Source organism: Pseudorasbora parva, chromosome 5, assembly GCF_024679245.1.
Source record: "Pseudorasbora parva isolate DD20220531a chromosome 5, ASM2467924v1, whole genome shotgun sequence".
NCBI classification, from domain to species: domain Eukaryota; kingdom Metazoa; phylum Chordata; class Actinopteri; order Cypriniformes; family Gobionidae; genus Pseudorasbora; species Pseudorasbora parva.
The window spans coordinates 28,415,698-28,437,891 of NC_090176.1; the positions used below are offsets into that span (position 1 = coordinate 28,415,698).

Genomic DNA, 22,194 nt, shown 5'->3' on the forward strand with positions numbered 1-22,194 from the left:
TAATATTCTGAAATCCTGTTTTCAATGTAATTTATGTGATGCAAAGCTGAAATTTCAGCATTATTACTTCAGTCTTTAGTGTCACATACCTTTCAGAAATCATTCTAATATTATCAGTTGATGTTCAAGAATCTTTATAGTTGTGGTGCTTAATATTTTGTAGAAACATTGTAAATAAATATCTTTCTAGTTTCTTTGATTAATAGAAATTAAATTTATATAAAATATTTTTTGTATATATTTAAGTCTTTGCTGACACAATTGATCAATTTAATCATTGCCGAATAAAAGTAATTCCATAACAAAAAAAAAAAAATCTTAACCACCCGAACTTTTGAAATGTAGTACATATATAGTATATCCATTTTTTTTTAGATTTTATTTCTAAAATGCATCATACATATAAAGTAAGTTGATTATTTTTGCATGATTTCTGCATTAAAAGCCCATAAGTATATGCATAGGCTAAGGGATTAGTGAATGTGAACCATTGTCTTTTTTTTTTTCTTTTTTTTTTTTTTTTGCCTAAATGCTGTCTCAATGGACTTGTTGCCTTATGCATCGATTGTTAGGACTGTTTTGAATTTGTGCTTTTGATTACAGGGAGAATGACACTGGTGTCCTCTCATATAAGGAGCACTTGCCAGTGCGGGAGATTGTGATTGGTGATACTTACAGGCTAGGCTCAGAAGCCATGTATGTCGTAGGGCCCTTGCAGTGCTCCGGTGACAGTACGTAAACTGAACTGAACTGATCTACTGTTGTCAAACATGACAGGGTTTGATGTTTAAAAGAGAATAAGAGGAAAAGCGAGAGAAAGAAAACAAGATGACAGATAGCAGATAATTCTAAAGGAATATGTAAACGGTCCAAACTATCAAATATGACATATATCGTTTTTCCTCCCTATTAGAGTCCCTGTGGAATGCTGTATCTTTTTATCAAGCAGCTTCAAGTCTGCAGTTCCCAGCCCTTCAGGCGGAGCTTTCCCTCGATGTCTCCTTCTACTTCAAGACTGCTTCCCCCTCTGGGATCTTCCTGGAAAACATGGGCATTCAAGACTTTATTAGGGTTGAGCTGAGCTGTGAGTCCCATCATCTTATATATTTAAGACTGTAGAAATGTCATACTAAGGTTTTGTTTAAGAAATTAGAAATTTTAATTGCACACATAATTTTATATAACACATAAATCTAAAAAAGAAATTAAGATTTAAGGTCATCATTCTGTCATCATTTACTGACTCTTGTGTTGTTCCAAACCTGTAAGACTTTCGTTCATCTTTGGAACACAAATTAAGATATTTTTTTAATAAAATCTGAGCCAGTTCTTTCCTCTCCATTGACCATCTATGCAACTACCACTTTGACTTCAAAAAGTTCATATAGAGATCATAAAACTAATCCATATTAATTAAATGCTTTAGTGTAAATTTTCTGAAGAGACATGATCGCTTAATATAATGTTAATATTTATTCACATTTAAACATTGATCAGCGGACAAAAGCTCAACCAAACCTGCTGCCATGCAAGAACAAACCTCATTGGTTCTTGCACATCAAGCAAACATGCGTAAGCCTCCATTTATCATAACCGATGTGTGCAATGATGAATGCTTATATGTAAATAAAAGTCTACATTAAATCTGTTCAGCATATAAAGCTAGCGGCATCATGTCCATTCAAGTTTTATTCTAATAATAGTTCTTTTAATTTGGGAGTTAGTTTTTTCTACATAAAGGACAAACAGTTCTGTTGTCTACATACATATTAATATACCCTGACATTTATTGGTATGAGGTTAGTATTTTTCAATAAATATTAATAATTCAAATAAAATATGTGCACTTAATTATTTCAAAAGAACTGAAAAAAATCGCACTGAACCCAAACGTTTGAATATTAGCTATATAGTAGTATTTATATGTGCTATGTATGTACAGTCAATCCAAACATTATTCAGACACCAAATATAATTGTTTACTGTGCAGGACACTAGAAATAATTTATGCAAGTGAGGATTGCAAAATAAAGTAAAATATGAAATATTATACCCAAACATTATTCTTCTACCAGTAAAACTGATAAAAGATGTGAGACCAAAAGTATTCAGACACTTTGACCTGACCCTGTTTTGCCTAAGAGTTTTTTCTTTAATTGCTAATGCATGCTTTTACAACACAGCCTGAACAAAATGAAACATTTGGTTGATCTAAATTTGTATTATCTAATTGTGCACTTAAATTTAACAGCTGATTTAATTCCATTACATACCTTTCTATCATATTAGTTATTAGCATTTTCTAAACTATAGCAAATCAACTATGATAATGTGTGAAATCTTGAAGGTGTCTGAATACATTTTGACAGTTTGACTATATAAACTACATTAACCAAGATTATTAAATATTGCAAAATTGTGTAGTGTTAGTTCATGTTATTGCAACTAATGTTAACACACCATGGGTTTCTCAATCTCAACCATGGCCCTCGAGGTCCACTTTCCTGCAGAGTTTAGCGCCAACTTACAGAAACAAGCTATCAAGGTTTTCAGGATTACTAGAAAGTTACAGGCAGGTGAGTTTGATCAGGGTTGGCTTTAAACGTTGCCGGAAAGCGGATCTCAAAGGCCAGGGTTGAGAAGCCCGGCACTATGAATTTGCTTTAATGCTAGTGGCTTTAGAAGTGTTAGTTTTTCTACACACTGCTTTTAAATCCTCATGTTCCTGTGCACCCAGCTCCCTCAGCTGTGACTTTCTCCTTTAATGTGGGCGATGGGCCAGTAGTCCTGACCGTCAAATCTCCCGTGCCACTGAACGACAGGCAGTGGCATTGGGTTCGAGCCGAACGCAATGTGAAAGAGGCATGCCTGCAGGTTGACCAGCTGCCCCTGCAGATCACAGAAACCCCACCTGACGGACACCTTCGCCTTCAGCTCGGAAACCAGCTGTTTGTTGGTAAAACTGACCTTTTGAAAGTGCAGCTGTATTTGTTTGTTACTCTTCATTCAGTATCTTAGATATTGGGAGGACCAATGTTTTTGTTTTGTTTTGTTTTTTTGCATGGGGCGGGGGTTGAGGGGGGGTACTTCTATTTAAGTGCTGTATAGCACCAAATCTTGGTGATTCAGTGGCTCTTCAGCGGTTCTTCACCAGTTCTTTGGAATGACTGAAGTGCTTCAAGCACCGTTACCATATACAGAACCTATTAAGCCCCTGTATGGTTCTTCAGCGGTTCTGCAGTGGTTCTTTGGGGTGGTAAAGGTGCTATATAGCACCACTGCCGTACAAAGAACCTTTCAAGCCCCTTTAAAGGTTCTTTACACACCAAGAACTACTTTTGGTGCCGTTTAGCACCATTATTGAGGAAGAAATAAAATGTGATATGGCACCTCTTATGGGTTCTACATAGCACCATTTGACCAAGGTGCTATAGAGCACCTTTAAAGATATGGTGCTATTTGGCACTAAAAGTGGTTCCCCTATGATTACAATCAAGAACCACTTTAAGTGCCAAATAGCACAAATTTGTTAGAGTGTATATATATATATATATATATACTTTCAGTTTTAAATGTGTGTTGAGGAGCTATGATGTAATATGTGGTCCCATTTGAAAGCTTAGAGTCTCTACTTTCCGGAGATATGCATCACGTTGGCATTTCTATTAGACAAAGAAATGTATTTACACTAAATTACTCTGGTACCATTTCCGATGCAAATTGAAAAGCTTCCCATACATACATGCAGTGGTCTAAGTTCTGTCATTTTACAGGAAACCATTTGACGCTGCATAAAACACTGCTAAAAGTGATAAACATGTAAGTATATGTTGTCTAAACTGTAATAACCCCCCAAAAAATTAGGCGCTTTTTGATGTTTTTTATAAATTAATTTTTGAAAGTGTGTAACTCAGGCCCTGTGTGCTCTAGCACCCTGCAGGCAGTTTGGGTATGTTACAGCATATTCAATTAATTTATTGACACTGGAATATTGCATTTATACCACTGTATATGGTGGGGGGAGGGGTGGTGGAGGAGGGTAGCAGGGTAGGGGGAGGGGGAAGGGGGAAGGGGGGGGGGTCATCCCTTCAGAACCATTTGAATAAATCTTGCATACAACATGACACAGACAAACTTCTTTTTCTCCACTATTTTCTGGAATTTAATGGAAACAGCCAAAACTGTGGGTTACTCTGAGTTACACACTTTCAAAAATGATGTTTTTTTTTTTTGGTTTTTTGTTTTGGTTTTTTTACTCAAAAAGCGCCTAATTTTGGGAGGTTATTACAGCTTAGACAACATATACTTACCTGTTTATGACTTTTAGCAGTGTTTTATGTAACTTCAAAGGGTTTACTGTAAAATGACACCAACATTTTGAACTTAAACCACTGTATGTGTGTATGGGAAGCTTTTCAATTTGGGTAGGCCAAATACAGGCAGAAATCCCAAAAATGGTCCTGGAGTTTAAGAGGTTAAAGGATTACAATTATTAAAGGATTAAAAGGTATTTAAGGAAATAAAGAAAAAGAAATAACAACGGAAAAAGTTACAGTTATTAAGTAAATATGCACACATTCACTCTCACTTTTATTTTCTTGTCACATCAAAATCATTTGAAGTACATAAATTATGTAATATTTTCAATTTCAGCAGTTTGTATCACCTGATATTACTGTTGGTCACTGAGAGTTTTTATTGCAAAACAGTTGTCAAATTTTAATTTCAAATTTTAAAATCTCACTCATTCTGACACTGTTAGACCACTGAGGCCAACTAACCTAAGAATGTAACATTTTACTTTAGTCATCCTAGCAACAAACAAAGCCAAGTGTAATGAAGTATATTTATATACAGCGGTTACGGCCCTGTCCAACAATGAAAAGTATTTCAGATTTCTCTCATTTCCATAATTTCCCCTCTCATTTCTTAGGGGGCACAGCCACAAGACAAAGAGGCTTTCTTGGATGTATTCGCGCATTAAACATGAACGGAGTGAGTTTTGACATGGAGGAACGGGCTAAAGTGACACCAGGAGTGAGTTCAGGGTGTGCGGGTCACTGTAGCAGCTCAGCTAGGCTCTGCCACAACCGGGGGAAATGCATTGAAAAGAGCAGCGGTTACATGTGCGACTGCACTAACTCTGCTTATGGCGGACCCTCTTGCACAGAAGGTAATATTCCAAATTGAATTAGTGATGTCAATAAATGAAACCTTTTATAACCATTAAATCAAAAAAGAAAATTAACATTAGCAAGAATAACATTTTAAAAAGCACAGCTTAATTATAACTAATAACATACTTGATTTGAGGCATCCTACTTTTCAATATAGCTTGGTAAATACCAAATAAACATAATGAAATAAATAAATGAATAAAATATGAAATGCATTTCCTTTTTAATAAGATGCAATCTAATAATTTGAAACCCTGACTGTAAAGTATTGTTTTTGCAGACAGTCATGAAATAATAAATACTTCGGACAGCACCATCTTTGTCTCAGACATGATGAAACTGCTATGTAATATGAAACATGAATTCATGGATGACTTAGTGACGTCTATATATTTGCATAATATACTGTAAAAAATAATTGATCCATATGTCAGCGAGCAAGCGCTGCCAGTAGTTGAATAACTCGACTCTATCAAACGCTCTCTGATGCTGGAGTGCAGAGCTTTGATGTTGCCTGTATGAGCACTGAGCACAGAAGTCTTGGAGGCGTATGTGTTGAGTGGGATTTTTCAACATCTTGATGTACAAAATTTTTAAACAAAGCTACTTTTTACATAAGTATCTTACAGTTAACCAAAAATAAAAAACACTGCCCTTCCATTAGTACAAAACAACAAAGCAGTATTGGCTAATCTTAACATTTCTATGTTTGCCATTCTTCTTGTGTAGGTGGAATGTTCTAGCTTCTTGTTAATGACAGTTATTATGACATTCTGGCAAACATACTTTAAAAACGTATACTTTTGTAAATGTTTTCAGGAAATTTGGTTATATAAGGATAATATAATATAGGTTGTATAATCTCTTTCAGTAAACAAGAAGGGAAAATCCACACATTTGTATTCATGAAGACATCAAAAAGTCAGATGTGTGTTAAGCTGCCTTTCTTTAGTTTGATCTGACGAGCTGCGCTGATCAAAGGCACATTGCCTCAGTCTGTCTGTCTGGATCTAATGGGGCTCTGCATCATTGTTCAAATACAGACCATTATTTATAGTTATTAAAATGATTCTTGCTGCAATAGTCAATGGAATATGAATTTGTGGTAACACTTTAATAACTACACACTTTGAAGCATTAGTTAAGCATTAGTAAATAGTTAATTCATCATTAATAAAGCATTAATAGACATTAATAGGCAGTTTATAAATACGATTTGTTCTTGATTTATAAGCATACCTATAATGTGTTTAATAATTGTATTTTCCTACTTTATAAATTATCAATTTATCATCATTCTTGCTGCAATAGTCAATGGAATATGAATTTGTGGTAACACTTTAATAACTACACACTTTGAAGCATTAGTTAAGCATTAGTAAATAGTTAGTTCATCATTTATAAAGCATTAATAGACATTATAGGAAGTTTATAAATACGATTTGTTCTTGATTTATAAGCCTATCTATAATGTGTTTAATAATTGTATTTTCCTACTTTATAAATAATCAATTTATCATTACTAAATTAAGTATTACATTATTTACAGAGCAGTTATTTAGTTGTCGTCAGTGAAAGTGAAAATGGTTAATAAACTATTTTAATGTATATTTAAACATTCTTTCTTTCTTTTTCTTTCTTTCTTTCTTTCTTTCTTTCTTTCTTTCTTTCTTTCTTTCTTTCTTTCTTTCTTTCTTTCTTTCTTTCTTTCTTTCTTTCTTTCTTTCTTTCTTTCTTTCTTTCTTTCTTTCTTTCTTCCTTTCTTTCTTTCTTTCTTTCACACACTCCCTGTTTAATGTGTTTAAACAGCACTTGTAGGAAATAAGGTACACTCTGATTAGATTTATAGCTAGTGACAATATCCATCTGGTCTTTTTGTGTCCACAGAGGTGTCCATGTCCTTTGAAAGAGGAGCATCGGTCACCTACATATTTCAGGAGCCATTCTCCGTCATACAGAACAGGTCGGCCTCCGTGCTGTCTGTCCCCTCTCAGTACAGCAAGACAAGAGACAACATGGCACTGAGTTTCCAGACCACTCAGAGTCCTGCCATGCTGCTCACAGTTAACACTCTCAGCCAGCAGTATGTAGCCATCATCTTAGCACGGAACGGTGAGAAGGCTGTGCAAACGTATATCATACTGGATCATATTAGTTTCTGAAAGGTTTATATGTCTATAATAAGGATATTGCGGTATTAAATTAATTTCTCGCGTCCCCTATTATCTGGAATACTGCACTGCAATATTACATTTAAAGAAACATAAAAAGTTATAGTTCTCTGATTGTGTTCTCTAATTAAATTAGGGCCACAAGGCTGTTGATTAATCTGGCTGATTTGGTTCTTTAACTGTTAGTTTTACAGCCTTGTAGATCACTAGAATGTGTACAAATCATATTAACAGTAAATCACAATTATCTAGTGAAACATTAAAATCCAAACTAGATCAGGATTTTTAACATAACTTAAGCTCCTAATTCTATGCTGTTATTCAAGCTCACGTTACACAAAACTCCTAAAAAGATGCACTGATAAAATGATTTATACACTGTAAAAAATTATTTAGAAAAAAAGTTACCTGGTTGTCTTAAAATTTTAAGTTCATTGAAATTAAAATTTTGAGTTAATACAATTAATTTTTTTTTAGTTTCGACCTTTATTAAAATATTATTAAAAGATTTTGTAAGCATATTGGGTAAATGTGTGTGTTTTATTTCTGATGACGCAGTGAAACATGCCAAATAGTGCTATTTTCTTGATTTATCAATTTTTTTTTTTTTTTGTGGTTCAGATACAATAATATTTTGAGTTTCTATTTATTAAACAAATTTCCTTCATTGTATAAACAAAACAAAAAAAATTAAGGCAATCAGGTTACTTACTTTTTTAAGTTAAACCAACAATAAACAATAATACTTTTTTACAGTGTACTGCTTGTTCAAATTGCTTAATTAAAAAAGCTAAAGCAACAAATTTACTATACATTTTGTCCGAACTCAATTTGATTGTGTTCAATCCGCTTAAATAAAGTCAAAATAAAGTGAAAATTAATCTATTTGTGTTGTGTTACATAAATGATTTGTGTTGCATTAACTGAAACTGGGCGGGGCTTGTTAGTTCCCAGCATGATTTGCATATGGCAAAATCAAGAGCAAGTAAATGTTGTTATTTTATATGTAAAAGTGTTTTTTATATATTTTTGAGCAAAATGAGAAAGGGGGAGACTTGATTGTGTTTAATAGAATTTAATATTCAATTATGTTGGAATTATTGGAACAATTTAAATTACATTGGTTTACCATGATTGAGAAGAGTGGAGCATTTGCTTAGACTGTGCACTAAAACAATTTTTCTATGGTGACCAAAAAGTCCAGCAATGATACAAAATAAAAATTTCATTTGATTGATTATGGGAGCATCTGGCATTATTAGTGTCAGTGACTCATTGATGCTTCATATTTGAATATACAAATCATGAAGCTTAACTAACATGAAATGAAATTATATTTACATTTCCAAAAAATAAGATTTAAAATATAGTGCATGGATAATATGGCTGCTTTTATGATACTTTTTGTGCTTTTTGTCCTTTTGGTCACCCTTTTTTTATTGTATGGAAAAGAGCGGCATCCCACTGCACTAAGTCTTGTGTTCCATGGAAGAATGAAAATCATACAGGTTTGGAACAAGAGGCTGAGTAAATGCTGAAAGAGCTATTATTTTAAGATCAGTCATGCCTTCACCAAGCTTGCCAAAATATGGATTTTTATTGTGCAACACTCATTCCTACATAATAGTACCACCCACATGCATATTGTACTAAATCCAATCACAATTTTTTTAGAGTTATTGACATAAAAAGTGCTAAGTGCAGTAATCCTTGGCACACAAAGAAAGTCAAGAGATGTCTCGGATGCAACTCTACCAACTTTGTGAAGGAATCTCAGCACCGACCTATACCTTGACTCTTTATCTGCACTATATGTGTGTAGGAGGGACAAATAAATGTGTATTGACAAACCCAGCACAGAATAAAAAGGGCCGGAGGCTGGCAGGGAATTAATATTTATAAATCTTTAAGAGCAGCTGCTAAGGTCCTGCACAGTCTATATATAAATGCGTTGTCTTATAGACTTATGCAAGCCTCTTCTTGGAGCTGGAGCTGTGAAGTCCATCTGCTGAAGGAACACTACAGGATGACTCACTATTATATTGGAACATACATAATTCACCATGACTGGAGTTACATGGTTTTAATTTTTGCTTGACTAATCCAAGCACCAAATGGATAATAAAATTGATTTTTTTATAATGATTTACAACATGCTTGCAACAAAATCATTCATCCCTGACTAGAGCTATAACTAACTTTTGCCAAATATGCTAATGCATCGATCTGTTCCTCTCAGGGAGTTTACAAATCTGGTACCAACTGCATAAGGAGAAGAGGCCGGATGTGTTCAGCCCTATCCCGGGCAGCCTGGCAGACGGACGGCTGCATAGAGTTCACATCCAGCGGGATGGAAAGGATGTGTTTGTTCAGGTGTTATATTTCACTGCATACTTGAAACATGCTATGGTTAGAACACAAAAGACATTACATAACTGGAATTTGGTTGATTTAATAGCTTTTGGGGTTGTTGGGTTTTTTTTTTTTGGGGGGGGGGGGGGTAAGATCAATATTCAGTGATTACAGGTGAAATACAGTCTATATACAATACATAACTTTTTGATTAATATACTGTAGCTCTTAGATAATGATTTTAACTCCTGACATAACTGAGTGATTTATCTTGTATTCATTCAACTGTTCTTGCTTTTTTATAGGTTGACCATGAAAATAAGAAGTACACACTCTCATATGATGCAGCGTTTAACTCTATGAAGTCACTGACCCTGGGAAAAGTCACAGGTAATAACTGATCTTATTTAAAAACACACTAATTAAATAATTTACAGTATCTTTAATAAGATAAAAACCTACATACTCATGTATATATTATTTTGCACCTTCCTTACCTGAAGTTCTCCCGCATCATAATGCCATGACTATTCAGAACCTGTCATTATGGTTGATGGGTTTGAATTTCCCCGTTTCCTGACATTAAATAAGGGTGATTCAACAATGAAGGCTGACTTCAGTTTGAAACCTTTTATCTTTTTTTCAGTCACAAGGTGTCTGACACACTTGAGCAGAATTGGGTCTGTGTCTGGAATATTCAATGGTTTGAAAACAGTGAAACGTCATGTGTTTGTACCCGTCTGTAGTTGAACGTTTTTAAATAAAAGCTCACAATTGCTGCAAGTAATGTTTTTAATGACTAATTACTGTAAATGTGTGTGACAAACGATCTCTGACGCATACACATTTGTTATTTACTTTTTCCAAACAGGAAGTGATGTAATGGATGATGAGGTAGCTCATGCTGGGTCAAACGGATTCATCGGCTGCTTCTCATCTGTTCAGTACAACCACGTTGCTCCACTGAAGGCAGCGCTATTAAACAGAGGTAGCTCTCTGGTCAGCATACGAGGACATTTACTGGAATCAAATTGCGGAGCATTAGCTGACCTTTCAACCTCTGTATCTCGTTTAGGTAAGTTCTTACAAATCAATACGAAATGGTTAAGCTGTTTGAGAATGGATCGGTTTTGAGTCTATTATATGTTTAGCATTTCATTGCAATACAATTTAAGGAATAGCTAATGTTGTCAGACATACACTATATTACCAAAAGTATTGGGACACCTGCTTTTACTTTTACATGAAATTTAATGACATCCCATTCTTAATTCGTAGGGTTTAATATGGAGTTGGCCCAACCTTTTGTGGCTATAACAGCTTCAAGTCTACTGGAAAGGCTTTTCACAAGGTTTAGGAGTGTGTTTATGGGAATTTTATGGGAATTTTTAACCCTTCTTCTAGAAGCGCATTTGTGAAGTCAGGCACTGATGTTGGACGAGAAGGCCTGGCTCGCAGTCTCAGCTCTAATTACTGTATAATAATAATAATAATAATAATAATAATAATAATAATAATAATAATAATAATAGATTTCATTTATAATGCACTTTTCATTCCGAAGAATCTCAAAATGTAACAAAGGAAAAAAAATAAAATAAAAAATCATCCTGAAGGTGTTCTAGGTTGAGGTCAGGAATGTGCAGGCCAGTTAAGTCCCTCCACACCAAACTCTCTCATTCCTGTCTATATGGACCTTGCCTTGTGCACTGGTGCACAGTCATGTTAGAACAGAAAGGGGACATACCCAAACTGTTCACACATATTTAGGAGCATGAAATTGTCCGAAATGTCTTAGTATGCTAAAGCATTAATACTTTCAAGGGAAGTAAGGGCCAAGCCTAACCCCTGAAAAACAATCCCACACATAATCCCCCCTCCACCAAACTTTACATTTGGCACAATGCAGTCAGGCAAGTACTGTTCTCCTGACAACCGCCAAACCCAGACTCGTCCATCGGATTGCCAGACAGAGAATGGTGATTCGGCACTTTAGAGAACACGTTTCCACTGCTCTAGAATCCAGTGGTGGCGTGCTTTAAACCACTGCATACAACGCTTTGCATTGCACTTGGTGATGTAAGGCTTGGATGCAGCTGCTCAGCCATGGAAAGGTGGCAACCTATCACGGTACCACTCTTGAATTCACTGAGCTCCTGAGAGCGACCCATTCTTTCACAAATGTTTGTAGAAGCAGCCTGCATGCATATGTGCTTGATTTTATACATCTGTTGACCATGGAAGTGATTGGAAAACCTGAATTAAAGGATTTGGAGGGGTGTCCCAATACTTTTGACAATATAGTTTTTCATATCCATCTCATAATTCACCATGGCATTAATGAAACAAAGTTGACTTACACATGTATTGCCCTCACCTTTATAGTTACTATTGGCATCATAAAGACTTTACGAGGCTGGGTTATTTAGGAGATAAACAGCCACACTTGCAAAAAGTTGCAAGAACCAATGAGCATGGTCCCATTTCATATAAAAATGATGTTAGAAGAGAACTTGAAATTTCCTTATTTATATTTTTGTTTTATCTGCCATTGTTTTTCAGTGATTTCTTAAAAACAATACTGTACAGATAGATACAGATGCTAATATATGCAAATTGGTTCATAAATTAAAAAACAAAACATCAAATGCAGGATATCATGGAAACATTTGAATTGAGAGAAATGTGCAGAATACAAAAAAAAATGTTAAAAAAATTAAGATAGAGTTGCCAAGCAACAAAAGCACTAATATGTCGCAACGGAGATTAATACAATTAGACATAGAAATATGTTTACCACTGAACAGATCATTTTAAAAGAAGAAATAATATAATGAAAAGCACAATGGGCATTATGAAAAACAAAATGTAAAGCAACTGCATCTTCCACACTTCTATCAGAGAAGACATATCTCTTTAGTGTTCAATCTGTGCTGTATTTCTATGTGATGCATGTGCCACCATCCTGTAGATCACGGAGAGGAGGTGGGAAAAGATAACGAGCACAGTGAAGACGACAGCCAGCCTGATTCAGCTGTAATCGGAGGTTTGTTTTACCACCTCAGTCTGCTTCATCGTTTCATTTGTAACAGTCAGTGAAGTATGAAATGAGCTTTTACTATCACATGTATTGTTTATGTTCATCTTCTTTTTGCTCTCTTTATTTCAGAAATGGGTAATGACTTTGTATTGGTAATTTGTTGTGCGCAGTAACTTATGGTAATAAAATCTCCATTAAAATTGTCACAAGGGATTTTTGACTATTATTTGTTAGCAGCATAAAAGTTCCATTAAGGGAGAAAGCAAATGTGTAGAATGTGTGAGATTATTCAAGTATTGCATTACTGTCATTGTCATTTTTTATTTTATTTAATTTATTTTTTGTATTGTATAAAGAAAATGGGCCTTTCACAAAGAATGCAAAACATTTTCATTGAAAATTGTGCCTTGACAAACCTGCCTTTTCTTCTATTCCATTGGTCTCATTTAGCTTTTTATAAAAATCAAGATTGAGTCGTATGTGAACGGCCCCATTTCCAAATCAAAACACACATAAGCTGAGTGTCCATTATGATTCGCAGGTGTGGTGACAGCTGCAGTCTTCAGTACACTCTGTGTGCTGGCAGTGATGGCCCGTTTCCTTTACCAACATCGACAAGCTCAAAGAACTGCAAGACTCCAAGAAAAGGAGCACCAACGTAGCCTTGAAGCTGCTTACAGGGCAGAGTTTCACCTTCACAACTCCATGAGAGACAGCATGCAAGAGTACTACATCTGATGGACAATCTGACCCTGTAGTTTTCAGTTCAGCTATCAGTTCCTCCCGTGTCTTCTTCAGCAAACGTCTCGTGAGGCCCTTTCTATCCAGTAAGGATCGTTAGTCGGAGATTCCCTCGGTTTGGGAACAGCAGAACCTTCTGATCTGTGTAAGTAGTAGCTTGTAGTTTCTCACAGTGCTTGCCCCAAGTGTTGGATCAATCAAAATTAGGTAATTTATGGGATGTGAGTGGTGTGTTAGGAGGTGTTTGTATTAATTTAATAATTTGCCCTCTGGATAGAAACTGGAATGGAGAATGACACTGTCATCTTTAGTGCATGAATGCAGATTCTGAAGTGTTAATTATACTCTTAACAATATGACAAACTAAACACACATATAGGTCTGTGAATTTTTTCAGGTTGCCAGAAACATCTTTGAAGTGGCAACATTGTAAAAGGAAGTCCTGGTATGCTATCTGAATAGTGTAATGCTTCAGGTCGAGGACAGTAGCTTGTCTTATAATTTTCTGTTATTCTGCCTCAGCATTAAGAATGAAATCAGTTTATGCATAAACATGCTGGAAAAGTTAATATTGTCATTAGGAGATGAATTTTGTTTCACAAAGAAGCTGCTAACTGAGACCAATCTCATTCAGTAAAGTGGCTTAAGTCATCAATTGAAAAAAATGTGCAGAAATACTGTCGAGTTATACATGATGCCGCCTGATGTAACATTACCCACCTGTGTTATGATGTGAAATACCTGCCATATTGATAATGAACAAATCCTAAGGGGTCAGTAAGATTTTTTTATGTTAAGGGTAAAATAAAAAGCTACAGTAAAGACATTTTTTTTATTTCAAATAAATGCTATGAATGTTGAATTTTATATTCATTAACGAATCCTGGCTGCTAAAAAGCAATGTCATTGCAAATTTCAAGGCCCAAACATTTTAATATAGAAAATAGTTTTTTTTTTTTCTTCTAATAATTTCACATTACTGTTTTGTATGGAAGCTTGTTTCTGCCACAGAACAAAACATTAAAAAGGTAATTGTGACTTTTTATCTCAAAATTGCGTGATATAAACCCGCAATAGCTTATTATAAAGTCAGAATTGTGAGATATAAAATCACAATTGCGTGTTAAAAAGTCGCAATTGCGTGTTATGACGTCATAATTGCAAGATATAAACTCGCTATTCTGACCGTTTTACTTACAATTGAGAGTTTATATCTCACAATTTTGACTTTATAACACGTAACTGCGACATTATATCTTGCGATTCTGAGAAAAAATTGTGAGAAATTGTGAGAAAGAAAAAAAAAAGTGAGAAACGCAATTGTGTGATAAAATGTCCAAATTATTTTTAAATGTTTTATTCTGTGGCGGAAACAAGCTTCCATAGTTTTGACTTTTGTCTTTTGAGTTTTGTCTTTTTTTGGTATAAAAAAGCAGCCTTGTGGGCATAAGAGACAAAAACATAAAAACAAATCATACCAACCCCAACCTTTTAAATGGTGGTGTTATTCTGGATTGACTGAGTTGTTCAAGGTTATCTGGACATGTTTCTCTGTTGTTGTTGTCATGATGATGTTGTGAGCTGATGATGGAAATTCCCAAGCATTCATCCTCATCGCATACGGTGACGTTACAGGACTTGCCCATTTAGATGTGAGTCGTAATCACGTGAATTGGGGCAAACCCGGTGTCACAGTCCATCCACTCCTCCCTGAGACAATCTGACCCCATTTACATCTGGTATTAACATTGGTTTCTGAAGGTCCAATATTAAGTTTGGATGAAATACAATTGAGTATTCCTCTAAAAATCAGAGACCATTCCTTTGAAATTCGGTCATATGTTGTCACAGGTCATCAGATCACCTGAGTTGGATAATAATGTCAGGTGTCTTTGTCATCCCTCTTTAAAACGAAATATCACTAAATTTCATGATCAGTTCACAGTTTCTAAATGACAAGAATGACACTCGACATCCTTTAATGATCTGGATAACTGACAGACTTCACAGACAATTCTGAGTAGGTCGTAACTGTAGCAGTTGGTCCTTTAATATCCCCCTGTAATACTAAATCAGTATTGACTCTGAAGAAAAGATTTTGTCATGCTTCTACATTTTTGTTGTTTTTGTGGTTGTTGAATATTAACCACTTTCTTGAAAGTCTATCAAATTAGCACAGCAGGTGTTAGCTGTTCTTTACTCCAATAGTGGATTTTTGCAGTATTTTTTTTTTTTTTCAGATGATATTTCATTCTTTTCCCCAGCTAATAAACACACACACACAAATGGTTGTATTATGATGGACTGGACTGACAGATCTTTATCTTTCTCTTTGGAAACTGAAGTGTCCTTTGATATATTTCTCTCTCAAACTCTTTTGTACCTCTATTGATATTATTTTAGGGGCTGTTTTGTATGAATGTAAATGTACAGCTATATTGTAAATACATGTTTAATAAAAAAAGACTTTTTTCATCATTGAGCCACAAGTATTTTACAATTACAGTATTAGTTGCACCTTTTAAATTAAGGTTATTTAAGAAGAGGATAAGTTCAAGAGCATTAAATGGAACACTTGACGAGAAAATGACAGTTTGCACTTGCAGCTTTAAAACCTCCAGTATGTAGGCTTATTTCACATTACAGTGGCTGTCAATGTATTATTTTAATGATAATAATTGTAATTGCTTTATTTATGAACTGTTCATTTCCTTTATTCACATGGGGAGAGATAGCAGAATAACAGAACATCACAGAATAAATTATATAGTTTATCAGAAAAAGAAGTGGTTTAGCATTTTTCCATGTGTAGCCTGAATGGGCCTTTGTGTCTATGTAGACCTTTTAGTAAAGTCATTATTGTCTTTCACATAACGTGCAGCATCCTAACCAATGCAAATATCACAAAGGTTTGCATAATCTTGTCATGGTTAATTTAACGCTTTAATACAGGAGCCCAACTGCATTATGCAAAAGCGAACAATGAGTTACAAAAATGAACAATGATTTAATTTACAATGATGGACATCGTTGTTGTACATTTTGTTGGCAAAAAATTAAGTGCTTACCTGTGCAAAACGTACCATTATTATGCTGCTTGCTATGTGGTTTGCAAGTTTGTTCAGTGTGGTTACTCATTAGCCAGAAACAACCCACAAGATGTTGTAGTACATCTAAAGTATATGGCTTCTTTTTTTGTCCACTAGGCAGAAATAACATGTACAGTCTTGTTCAAAATAATAGCAGTACAATGTGACTAACCAGAATAATCAAGGTTTTTAGTATATTTTTTATTGCTACGTGGCAAACAAGTTACCAGTAGGTTCAGTAGATTCTCAGAAAACAAATGAGACCCAGCATTCATGATATGCACGCTCTTAAGGCTGTGCAATTGGGCAATTAGTTGAATTAGTTGAAAGGGGTGTGTTCAAAAAAATAGCAGTGTGGCATTCAATCACTGAGGTCATCAATTTTGTGAAGAAACAGGTGTGAATCAGGTGGCCCCTATTTAAGGATGAAGCCAACACTTGTTGAACATGCATTTGAAAGCTGAGGAAAATGGGTCGTTCAAGACATTGTTCAGAAGAACAGCGTACTTTGATTAAAAAGTTGATTAGAGAGGGGAAAACCTATAAAGAGGTGCAAAAAATGATAGGCTGTTCAGCTAAAATGATCTCCAATGCCTTAAAATGGAGAGCAAAACCAGAGAGACGTGGATGAAAACGGAAGACAACCATTAAAATGGATAGAAGAATAACCAGAATGGCAAAGGCTCAGCCAATGATCACCTCCAGGATGATCAAAGACAGTCTGGAGTTACCTGTAAGTACTGTGACAGTTAGAAGACGTCTGTGTGAAGCTAATCTATTTTCAAGAATCCCCCGCAAAGTCCCTCTGTTAAAAAAAAGGCATGTGCAGAAGAGGTTACAATTTGCCAAAGAACACATCAACTGGCCTAAAGAGAAATGGAGGAACATTTTGTGGACTGATGAGAGTAAAATTGTTCTTTTTGGGTCCAAGGGCCACAGGCAGTTTGTGAGACGACCCCCAAACTCTGAATTCAAGCCACAGTACACAGTGAAGACAGTGAAGCATGGAGGTGCAAGCATCATGATATGGGCATGTTTCTCCTACTATGGTGTTGGGCCTATTTATCGCATACCAGGGATCATGGATCAGTTTGCATATGTTAAAATACTTGAAGAGGTCATGTTGCCCTATGCTGAAGAGGACATGCCCTTGAAACGGTTGTTTCAACAAGACAATGACCCAAAACACACTAGTAAACGGGCAAAGTCTTGGTTCCAAACCAACAAAATTAATGTTATGGAGTGGCCAGCCCAATCTCCAGACCTTAATCCAATTGAGAACTTGTGGGGTGATATCAAAAATGCTGTTTCTGAAGCAAAACCAAGAAATGTGAATGAATTGTGGAATGTTGTTTAAGAATCATGGAGTGGAATAACAGCTGAGAGGTGCCACAAGTTGGTTGACTCCATGCCACACAGATGTCAAGCAGTTTTAAAAAACTGTGGTCATACAACTAAATATTAGTTTAGTGATTCACAGGATTGCTAAATCCCAGAAAAAAAATGTTTGTACAAATAGTTTTGAGTTTGTACAGTCAAAGGTAGACACTGCTATTTTTTTTGAACACACCCCTTTCAACTAATTGCCCAATTGCACAGCCTTAAGAGCGTGCATTTCATGAATGCTGGGTCTTGTTTGTTTTCTGAGAATCTACTGAACCTACTGGTAACTTGTTTGCCACGTAGCAACAAAATATACTAAAAACCTTGATTATTCTGGTTAGTCACATTGTACTGCTATTATTTTGAACAAGACTGTATATTGACCTACTATATTAGTATTTTATTTTAGAGACTTTTTCAAATCCCTATACCTAGTTGTAAATACAGGTATAAGTATTTTTATAAAGCACCACTAATTAAATAATGCAATCTCAACATCTGGTTATCATAATATTACAGGATGCATCTTAATACACCTGAGATATGGACTACTTCGATGATGTTTTTATTTCCTTTCTGGACATGGACAGGAAAGTGTGCATAGACTTCATATGCTCTGGGACTAAAATATAAAATATCCTAAACTGTGTTCCGAAGATGAACGGAGGTCTTACGGGTGTGGAACGACATTAGGGTGAGTCATTAATGACATCAATATTATTTTGGGGTGAACTAACCCTTTAAGGTCTTGGTTTCCATGTAGGGGATTACTGATTACTCCTTTCAAGAACTTTACAGATTACTTGATTTTAAAAGCAACTAAGTTAGATTTCAAGTTACTTTATTAGTTACATTCAGCAGTTGCCGACAACACCCCTGCAGCCTCAACATAGAAATAACAACCGTTTTTGGCAACACACTTTATTGGAAGTGCATTTTTAACAGTTACGTCAACAATGTATCCTGACTAGAGCTCTGCATTTATGCCCTAGCCTGACGGCCCCGACTTTTTTACGCCCCTTTTTTTAGGCTTCTCCTAATTATTTATTTTAATAATTAAAAGGGACAATGAGATGTGCTGTGCTAGTGGAAACAACATGAGACCATGATAGCTTACACCACTGTCAAGATATGGCTCGCGCAGGGTTAAAGAGTCAGTTTTATTATTGTTGTATAAATGCACATTATGCCATCATGGTTTAAGCCAGTCAGTGATGCTCCATCTGACATACTAGCATACGACTAACTTAAACCCATTTAAATACTTGTATAAAAGTTACAAAGCTCTTTACAAAGCTGCTGTCACTTTAAGGCCGAATGCACAGATCAAATACACTGATACACATCTTATATTCTCCAACTGTTTACCTTCACTTAAGACATAATCAACGTTTTTTTTTATGTGAATACTCGACAAAATTAACATTTTGACATCCGTCTTCTTCCATTTAGCTGTAAACAATAAATCAGTGTTCAAAAAATGCTGTGAAATCATTGAACTTCACGTGACCCTACAAGAGTGATTCCTGAAAGGCTTTCTGCAGAAACCCAAACACCTTTTAAAGAAGAAAAAAATCATCCATTGACTTTCAAAGCTGCTACAGAAACGACTTTCGCCTTCGAGGACCTTGATAGAAATGTATAGTGGAGTAAAAAGTATTATATTTGTCTTTTAAATGTAGTGAAGTTAAAGTCATAAGTTTCCAGAAAATATCAAGTAAAGTACAGATACTCAAAAAGTGTACTTAAGTACAGTACTCAAGTCATGTCCACCTCTGGAAAACAGAAAGCACTTCAACATAAAAGTCCACACTAAATGTAACAGAGGCCAGCTAGTAGTAGTTGCTGTGCGAGTAAACCTCACTCCTCTGACCTCAAGAGATGCTCTAGCGACTGACACTAGAGGTTGCAGCCTTTAGTCTCCTTGTTAGAGTGTCCGACTCTCATACCGGTGGACCCGGGTTCGAATCCCAGTCTGAACAGAAGGGGTTACATAAACAAAAGACCCAGAGCTGGGATCGTGACACGAAGGTCTTGGAATGACATGAGAGTAACAGGATTTTAATTTTGGGGTGGAACTAACTCTTCAAACGTCTTCAATCAACAGTATACAATATTTATAAACAATTGAATTTGTAAAGTATTGTTATATCAAGTTATATAAAGTATTGAGAGTTCATCATTTTAGCAGTTGCACTGATTGTATAACACTTCAAGAACAGCTTGTGGATAGTTTTGTTTAAATCCATGTAAGAATGTGTGTGATTTGTTTGTGGTTTGCCGTTGAGCCACATTTAATTCACCAACCTATTTTACTTTCACCTTATTTATTGGCGATGTCGTAATAAAAGCCTAGGTGTATCAGGAAGAGCAGGACATTTGCCACACATAACTGCTTGGAGGAGACACTGAAGATGGAGCCATGGCTATTTGCGTTGATCTCCAGTCCCCTTTGCCTCACAGCCACCGTTTTCAACATCATCTTCTTTTTTTGCCTGATGCGACCGGTCTCTGGGGTGACTCTTCGCAATCCACTGCGCTTCTTGTTAATAGTTGTGTTATTCAATTCAACGTTTCAACAACTGGTCACTGCACTGACCATTATTATTCTTCTTTTTGAAACACCTTTCTGGTTTCAAACGCTATGCAGAGTTCTGATTTATCAGTTTTTCTGCGGCAACTTCTCATGCAATGCCTGGATCAGCATTTTCTACCACATGTCAATTGTTCCTCAACGTCATGCCATCCTTATCTGGATGAAGAGAAATATTAGAGCCATATTATATGTCGGCTTCCTTCTGAATCAAATAATGCTTCTTTTTGCTTTGACTTTGGGGACAGTAGCATATGTTTTGCTTGGCCCCGTCCCAGTGAATTTGACCTCCAAAGAACTGAACACAACATCACCAGCAGGAAACTTAGAGTCAGACCTGTATTTATTTCAGTTGGCAAATTTTTTGTATTTGCTATATTGCACCTGTCCCATGATCACATTATTAATCTCTTGGGGCAAAACCTTTGTTTATCTGCGTGAACATATGAAAACGATGGGGCAGAGCAGTGAATCTTTTTCCCAACCCCAGCAGAAGAGCCAGATGCGGGTCACAGTAACAGGCATGTTACAGGCTGCCCTGTTCCTGCCCAGCAGCCTATGGACTGTAGCAGTTGCTGTCTTATTCATAACAGACCTCGTTGAAACAGTGGATTCTCATAGATTTATCACAATATCATTCTGCTCAGCATCCAGCTTGGGAAATATACTTTGCTTTGGATTCTCCCAGTCTGTGTTTCGCCATGGAATTGTAAGTTTGATTAAGAAACTCAAGAGATGAATGCCTTGTGTTAGGATTTCTGCCATTTATTATCAATATATTTGCATTATATCTGATGTAAACCAATATATGTTTCAAGCATGCCGAATCTACACTATATGTATATGCTAGTAAGGTAAAAATGTGAAATGTGTGGAAATAAACTTTTTCTTTTCTTTTCTTTTTTTTTATGTGTAGACTGGCTGGGGAATGTTGTAACCTATTTAATTTAAATGTCTGTCACTTTTTTGTGTGTATTATACATGTCAAGTTTTGATATTATATTCCCATATTTGTCTGCTTCAAATTAAAGTAGTTTAAAAATCTACAATTTATCTATGAATTAAAGTCAAGAGTAAGGGCTGTTGTTGCAACCTAAATATTAGCACTATTAATTGTAACACTGGAATCATTTTGTGCATACAAATATTGAGGTAAGTAACATTTTATTTCATTTTAATTGAAGGCAAAATAAAACACGAAATGTGTTATACTATAAAACTATAAGCAAATAATTAAAATACAGACAATGTATGTTTTCATATGTTTACCTATTTTGGCAAATACTGCTGTGCTTCTCTCTGATTGGGCAGGATTGCCAGTAAAGGGCAGACACCCCTTTATTTGCATCTGCAAAATCGCCTTGATGGAACATTTACCATGTATCAGATCCTGCACATGGTAACCTCTGAATTTCATCTAACCAATTGATTTGATTCAAATGTATATTGAAATCCATGTCTGCCCCTTCAAAGAGAGTACAATTTGCATTCGCTACACCTGCTTTATGCCTCATTAACTGTGATATGGGAGTGTGTAGCACATGTTGTACTAAACAGCATATGATACATCTGTCCGTGATACAGGAGGAGAATTTAGGGTTAAATTAACCATTAAAGCTCCTTAATAATGTTTGCATCTAAAGATGCT

General features: G+C 35.6%; 2 protein-coding genes across 2 annotated transcripts in view; both read left to right on the forward strand.

The window, feature by feature from the left end:
• The window catches only part of cntnap5a (contactin associated protein family member 5a), a 109,657-nt gene extending 93,698 nt beyond the window's left edge, over window positions 1-15,959 (forward strand). Inside the window, exons 15-24 of the mRNA XM_067443764.1 lie at window positions 604-731; window positions 914-1,084; window positions 2,738-2,956; window positions 4,934-5,173; window positions 7,065-7,289; window positions 9,588-9,721; window positions 10,006-10,090; window positions 10,572-10,775; window positions 12,672-12,746; window positions 13,282-15,959. Of these exons, the coding sequence (XP_067299865.1) occupies window positions 604-731; window positions 914-1,084; window positions 2,738-2,956; window positions 4,934-5,173; window positions 7,065-7,289; window positions 9,588-9,721; window positions 10,006-10,090; window positions 10,572-10,775; window positions 12,672-12,746; window positions 13,282-13,478 (1,678 nt within the window). The 3' untranslated portion in view covers window positions 13,479-15,959. The remainder of the gene's footprint in view (window positions 1-603; window positions 732-913; window positions 1,085-2,737; window positions 2,957-4,933; window positions 5,174-7,064; window positions 7,290-9,587; window positions 9,722-10,005; window positions 10,091-10,571; window positions 10,776-12,671; window positions 12,747-13,281) is intronic.
• A 4,408-nt stretch (window positions 15,960-20,367) lies between these two features.
• Window positions 20,368-21,285, forward strand: tas2r203 (taste receptor, type 2, member 203). Its single transcript, XM_067444813.1, has one exon. It carries the CDS (start codon window positions 20,368-20,370, stop codon window positions 21,283-21,285), a length of 918 nt encoding a protein of 305 aa, XP_067300914.1.
• Window positions 21,286-22,194: the final 909 nt, after the last annotated feature.

Coding starts and splice junctions, on each gene's coding strand:
- tas2r203 (XM_067444813.1), top strand. CDS start 20,368: ATGGAGCCATGGCTATTTGCGTTGATCTCCAGTCCCCTTTGCCTCACA.